The sequence below is a fragment of the Palaemon carinicauda genome, chromosome 32 (assembly GCF_036898095.1).
Source record: "Palaemon carinicauda isolate YSFRI2023 chromosome 32, ASM3689809v2, whole genome shotgun sequence".
NCBI classification, from domain to species: domain Eukaryota; kingdom Metazoa; phylum Arthropoda; class Malacostraca; order Decapoda; family Palaemonidae; genus Palaemon; species Palaemon carinicauda.
The window spans coordinates 78362477-78369976 of NC_090756.1; the positions used below are offsets into that span (position 1 = coordinate 78362477).

Below are 7500 nucleotides of genomic sequence, written 5' to 3' on the forward strand. Positions count from 1 at the left end.
ATAATAATAATAATAATAACATCACCTCTTCCTAACATGTCTTGACGATACAATATAAACATTAATAGTAAAAAAAATAAACAATAGGAAGAATACATTAGGAAAAAATTAAGGCTAAAAATAAAAACTAAACTGGATTTTTTTTTCCAAAAGAAAAATATGTTTTAGATTAGTTCTATAATATTGAAATTCAAGATTGACAGGACAGAAAAAGGATCTGTATGCAATCTAGATTAGAAATATGTTTCTATTTGATTTGATTCCATGATTTCCTTATTTCAGATTGCTCTTGGATCCATTATTCGAAGATGGTTCTTCAGTTCAACCCCAGTGGATTCACGAGCCAAGAAATCTTGAACAGCTAAATGATGAACAAGGTACTTATGAACGTTTTCATAAGATTTATCCTGCATAATTATATCATTTTTACTGTGAGAAAAATTCGTTACTTTTAGTATTACGAATTTAATATGTTGAAAACAATTCCACTTTTTTTCAAAGGGTTAACTACTGCACTTTAATTGTTCAGTGGCTTCTTTCCTCTTGGTAAGGATAGAAGAGACTCTTTAGCTATAGTAAGAAGCTCTTCTAGGAGAAGGACACTCCAAAATCAAACCATTGTTCTCTAGTCTTGGGAGGTGCCATAGCCTTTGTACCATGGTCTTCCACTCTCTTGGGTTAGAGTTCTTTTGCTTGAGGATACACTCACCCACACTATTCTATTTTATTTCTCTTCTTGTTTTTTTTCTAAGTTTTTATAGTTCATATAGGAAATATCTATCTTAATGTTTTATTGTTCTTATTTCATTTTTCCTCATTTCCTTTCCTCACGGGGCTATTTTCCCTGTTGGAACCCTTGGGCTTATAGCATCCAGCTTTTTCAACTATGATTGTAGCCTTTGAAGTAATAATGATAATAATAATAATAATAATAATAATAATAATAATAATAATAATAATAATAATAATAATGATTTTAAATGTATTTTTGTAATTTCACCTTTTTAACTTATACTGTCTTACTGTGAATTCTTTGTTTGCAGAAAGCAATTATGTCAAGTGTGGTCAAACACACAGACTGGACAGAGGCTAGAGTGTCGCTATCAAATCGAAGAGGCTCAATGGCAAATATCGTAAGAAGGAAGACTGCCGATGGACTTTTGAGGTTTGCTCGAACAAAATGTCTGTTGTTTGATACAATTATTATTGCCATTGACAAAGATAATCCTTTCCATCCTTAAAGCTTTGATTTATAATAGAGTGTTGTCTCTAAATCTTTATAAATTTAGTCACGGGCAGAAGTAAACTCTAGTTTTCTCCGTTGATTCAAACTGATGCAAGTTGATACATCACAGGTTTTCTTCTTCAGTATTTTTGGCGTGTTGAAGAAGGGGAAACTTGTTCTCTCTCTCTCTCTCTCTCTCTCTCTCTCTCTCTCTCTCTCTCTCTCTCTCTCTCTCTCTCTCTCTCTCTCTCTCTCTATATATATATATATATATATACTCGTATTTCAAAGAATCTAAAGTTTTCCTTTATCAATTTAAACTAATTAGTTTCAGAGTTTCTAAATACTTTTGTATGAGAATTCTCACCCCCACACCCTTCATGTTAAAGTGTAATTCGATCACCCAACCAATGCAGTCCTGAAGAAAAGTCACCAAGTGATTCGAAACAAGTGTCGATATCAAGTCATAAATGAAGAAACTGAAAAACGTTTCCCTGTTATTCTGAAAACTATCTGGAGGACAAGCTTTCCCCAGAGAAACTATTTTTGATTTATGAACGCCACCAAGACACCATTAATTCATTATATATATACATATATATATATATATATATATTTATATATATATATATATATATATATATATATATATATATATATATAATAGACAATGTCTTAGTGGCGTCTGAAAAACGAAGATAGTTTCTCTCCGGAGGGACTGTCCTGCAGATAATTTTCAGGATAACAGAAGAAATACATTTACTTCTCTCCATTTATTGTTTGGTGTCGAACAAAATAATTAAATGTATTTCTGCTGCTATCCTGAAAATTATTTGCAGGACAGTTCTTCCGGAGAGAAACTATCCTCGTTTTTCAGACGCTACTAAGACATTGTCTATTATATATATATATATATATATATATATATATATATATATATATATATATATTTATTTATATATATATATAAATATATATATATATATATATATATATATATATATATATATATATATATATATATATATATATATATACATATATATTTGTATATATATATATATATATATATATAAATATATATATATATATATATATATATATATATATATATATATATATATATATATATATATATATGTGTGTGTGTGTGTGTGTGTGTGTGTGTGTACTGGTGAATACTAAATTTGTGGCAGGTCCTTTCATTTGAAGACCTTTTTCAGACAATTGATTCTAACTCGACGCTGACCATTTCGTGTGGCCTGTTCCAACTGAGAGCCTGCAAACAGTCCTCCCTCAGAATTACTGGTGGGGGCTACAGTGAAAGGTAATTAGTAAGCTGAAGTAACAATGTTATCATAACCGATTGTTTTTCTACTACTGCTTTTCATTACAACTATGTTAGAGGTGAATTTATCATATGAATTTCGTAGGCCTTACTACAGTTGGTGCAATTTTGATCACCCATTGAACTCTAAAAGTATTATCTTTATCTTGGGAAATGAAAACATTTAATGATTTTTGTACAACTCTCTCGTTATATTTCCTCTAACATCAGACACTCAAAAGATGATAAAGAATAAGGAGAATACAGATTAATTATAAGAGAACATATCCTTTTGTTTAGAAAGTTTTCACTTTCAATAATATAAATCATAAACAAAAGGCATTGATAACCTTGATCAGTTTCAAAATCTGTTTCATCTTATTTCTCTTCCTCTTATATTTCTTTTTAAGGTTTTACAGTTTATATGTGATAGATTTATTTCTATTTTTCATTAATTCTCTTATAATTCATTTATTTCCTTTCTTCCCTGGCCTATTTTTCCCTGTTGGAACCCTTGAGCTTATAGCATCCTGCTTTTCTGACTAAGGTTCTAGCTTAGCTAATAATAATAATAATAATAATAATAATAATAATAATAATAATAATAATGATAGTAATAATAATAATGATGATGATGATGATAATAGTAACCCTTTTGATAACGGTGATACTCTTTTCACACTGCAAGAATATGTAAAAAAATTTCATTACAATGAACTCGTCTTATAAAATATCCAGAAAAAATAGGAGAAGTAAAGAAATATTAGAATAGAACAGTTACAACATTAAATCACAAAAATACACCAATTTTATACACCAAAAAAAAAATGTTTTTCTGTTGGAGTGTGAAATAAATATGATTATAGTAAGTTAGCGATGTGTCATAGCCTATGTACGAGAACCTGATTTGTTTTCTCAAATCTCAAGGTTCTGCAGAAGACGGTCCAAACTCACAAAAACAATCGACGATAACAACATGAAGGTTTACTTCAGAACCAGCAGCAGTCAAATAAGGAGGAAGGGCTTCTCCTGTACTGTCACTGCTTCAGGTAAAATGGAAGATTTTCATTTTACAACATTGAATGGATATACAAACTTCGTATTACCTTTTAGCAGATACTATTATTTAGAGTCGCTAAGATTTATTCGGTTTTCTCAAACCTTTCAAAGAATCCTATTTTCAAGAGAGTGAAATATTATCTATTTTAAAACCATCTTTTATTTCATAACATCAACAACGACGATGTCTGGAACTTCAACATGAGCAGCACCATGCAGTAAGTCAAGTGTTTGTTTGCAAGATTTTTTTTGTAATGATGAATTTTTAATCAATAGTTTTGTTGATGATACAAAAGATAAAGTAACGATAGGCAAAATTCTTCTTCCTCTTCTCTTGTGCTTCCTATAGGAAATTGTGGCACTGTGAACCGTGTGATTTCCTTCCTCTCCTCTTGTGCTTCCTATAGGAAATTGTGGCACTGTGAACCGTGTGATTTCCTTCCTCTCCTCTTGTGCTTCCTATAGGAAATTGTGGCACTGTGAACCGTGTGATTTCCTTCCTCTCCTCTTGTGCTTCCTATAGGAAATTGTGGCACTGTGAACCGTGTGATTTCCTTCCTCTTCTCTTGTGCTTCCTATAGGAAATTGTGGCACTGTGAACCGTGTGATTTCCTTCCTCTCCTCTTGTGCTTCCTATAGGAAATTGTGGCACTGTGAACCGTGTGATTTCCTTCCTCTCCTCTTGTGCTTCCTATAGGAAATTGTGGCACTGTGAACCGTGTGATTTCCTTCCTCTCCTCTTGTGCTTCCTATAGGAAATTGTGGCACTGTGAACCGTGTGATTTCCTTCCTCTCCTCTTGTGCTTCCTATAGGAAATTGTGGCACTGTGAACCGTGTGATTTCCTTCCTCTCCTCTTGTGCTTCCTATAGGAAATTGTGGCACTGTGAACCGTGTGATTTCCTTCCTCTCCTCTTGTGCTTCCTATAGGAAATTGTGGCACTGTGAACCGTGTGATTTCCTTCCTCTCCTCTTGTGCTTCCTATAGGAAATTGTGGCACTGTGAACCGTGTGATTTCCTTCCTCTCCTCTTGTGCTTCCTATAGGAAATTGTGGCACTGTGAACCGTGTGATTTCCTTCCTCTCCTCTTGTGCTTCCTATAGGAAATTGTGGCACTGTGAACCGTGTGATTTCCTTCCTCTCCTCTTGTGCTTCCTATAGGAAATTGTGGCACTGTGAACCGTGTGATTTCCTTCCTCTCCTCTTGTGCTTCCTATAGGAAATTGTGGCACTGTGAACCGTGTGATTTCCTTCCTCTCCTCTTGTGCTTCCTATAGGAAATTGTGGCACTGTGAACCGTGTGATTTCCTTCCTCTCCTCTTGTGCTTCCTATAGGAAATTGTGGCACTGTGAACCGTGTGATTTCCTTCCTCTCCTCTTGTGCTTCCTATAGGAAATTGTGGCACTGTGAACCGTGTCAGCCGCATCGTTGGAGGAGTGGAGACCGAGGTGAACGAGTACCCCTGGCAAGCAGCCTTCGTCCATAATGGAACCAATGACGTCATCTGTGGCGCAGTTCTGTTGGCCGATAAGTTTATTGTCACGACTTCCTCCTGCATAGTCAAGTAAGAAACTTAGTGTATTCTAGCGAATAAATGGAAGGTTTTCAACATAATAAAAAATACACTTCTCTCTCCCTCTCTCTCTCTCTCTCTCTCTCTCTCTCTCTCTCTCTCTCTCTCTCTCTCTCTCTCTCTCTCTGATTCCTCACAATATCTCGTATCTTGGCAATATTTGCTCTCCTCTTAAAGAGGATGTAAAAAAAAACTTACGAGCGTTATATAAACGGAATAAAACTTTGACTTAACTCTCAGCTATATGGATTCAATCTGTAACAGCTCATAAACTTTAATAGAAATAAAAACAATAGTATTAAGCAATGTTTAAAGGCTGCAGTTATCATTAGAAGTGAAAACCTTCTCAAGTCTTATTTGTCATTTCATAATGATTCAAGAAGTCTGAACACAAATATTATTTTATTGCCTTCCTTTGGAACTCCACCAAGGTCATGTTTTACCTCCTTTGTGTGTGTGTGTGTGTGTGTGTGTTATTGTGTTTGTGAACAGCTTTCTGGTCACACTTTTAATCGTAGAGTAATGAAACTTGAGAGCATTAACTGTTATGTAAAAAGCTGAAAATGATTAATTTTTGGAAGGTCAATGTCAAAGGTCAAGGTCACGGTCAAGCAAAATGTCCAATTCGCGTAATCAGCCAGAAGTTTGGACATCGTTGTCACAGAGACTTCAAACTTGGTTCACATTGGAGTGTATGAAAATCCACGCCAGTTAATACATGTTAAAGTCAAAGGTCAAGGTCATAGTCATTATTCTTAAGCGAAAAGGGGGAGAGGGAGGGTGGACAGGCATGTTAAATATATGTTGTGTCTTCCTATTAGACGAAATACTTATCAGAAACAAAAATTCTATTGGATTTTTTATCATTTAGACCTTAGTGCAATTAGACCAAAATCTCAACTGTTTCAGGTTTGATCGTCTAACTGGTTTGGTAACGACGATTCAGACCATTTTGTTTTGTTAATTAAGCAGCCAGCCGCTCCACGATTAGTCATTGGGTTGAATCGTGCAATGTCTATCCAATTGTGGTACAGATTCTTCAATCAATTAAAAACTAGCAATATTTCTATCAAAATCAGAGTGACATGAATATTCGTCGAGAATAATTAGCATTTCAGGAAACAAAATGGAAAGGTTTTATAAGATGCCTCCTACATTAGACTGAGTTGCCAAATTCTATTTAATTTGTGTTTTCAATAGTTTTGATAGTTTTTTTTTCTTTCATTCAGTTATTCTAAGGAAATTTGAATACGGGGCTTCCTTCCTTCCTTAATTCATGGAATTACCAAAATCTGTTTTCAAGTCACTTTGATTAAGATCTTGATAAGTATAATATATATATATATATATATATATATATATATATATATATATATGTGTGTGTGTGTGTATATATACATATATGTATATATATGTATATATGTATATATATATATATGTATATATATACATATATATATATATATATATATATATATATATATGTATATATATATATATATATATATATATGTATATATATATATATACATATATATATATATATATATATATATATATATATATATATACATATATATATATATGGTACTTGAATCTTTTAATGAGATGTCATAATTATTCAAAACATTTGTCGAAGACTGGAAACTAAGATTTGGAAAATGAGATATGTTGAGATTGACAATGATTTGAAGTCAATCGACTTTTCAATGCCAATCTTCAGGAATGCTACGTCATGTAGGTAACCTTATTTCTTGTTAGAACATATTGACTTGATATTTTCACGCTTTGACACGCAGTCGTCGTTTATTTTCTCAGGATCAACGGTAGTGACGTGGATGTTCTTTTTGGGGCTCATGACCTCAATAATCCAACAGAATTTCAGCAGAGAGTACCCGTTCCAGATTTGCCTTGGGTGACTGAGTTTAATAAAACATCAAAGGAATTCGACTTCGTTGGGTTTCCTATAAATCCTGTAAATCTCACTGATCGAGTGAAGCCGGTTTGTTTGCCAGACTCTTCCAAAAACTACAGTGGCTCTGTAGCTGTGACAACAGGCTGGGGATCCGTCTCGGAAGGTATGGAGATTGATATGAAAATGTTCTTATAGAAGAGACTCTTTAGGTCTTTTAAGTAGCTTTTTTTGGGAGGAGAAGGACATTCCAAAATCCAACCAGTCTAGGGTAGTGCCATAGCCTCTGTGCCATGGTCTTCCACTGTCTTGGGGTAGAGTTCACTTGCTTGATGGTACACTTAGCCACACTATTCTAGCTTATTTCTCTTAATCTTGTTTTCATTTCAAGTTTTTATAGTTT

At 33.6% G+C, this 7500-nt stretch overlaps 1 protein-coding gene across 1 annotated transcript in view; it reads left to right on the forward strand.

The window, feature by feature from the left end:
• Positions 1 to 3528: 3528 nt before the first annotated feature.
• Positions 3529 to 7500, forward strand: part of LOC137625672 (serine protease 33-like) — a 29883-nt gene continuing 25911 nt past the window's right edge. The window contains exons 1-3 of the mRNA XM_068356582.1: positions 3529 to 3601; positions 5005 to 5176; positions 7004 to 7263. Of these exons, the coding sequence (XP_068212683.1) occupies positions 3529 to 3601; positions 5005 to 5176; positions 7004 to 7263 (505 nt within the window). The remainder of the gene's footprint in view (positions 3602 to 5004; positions 5177 to 7003; positions 7264 to 7500) is intronic.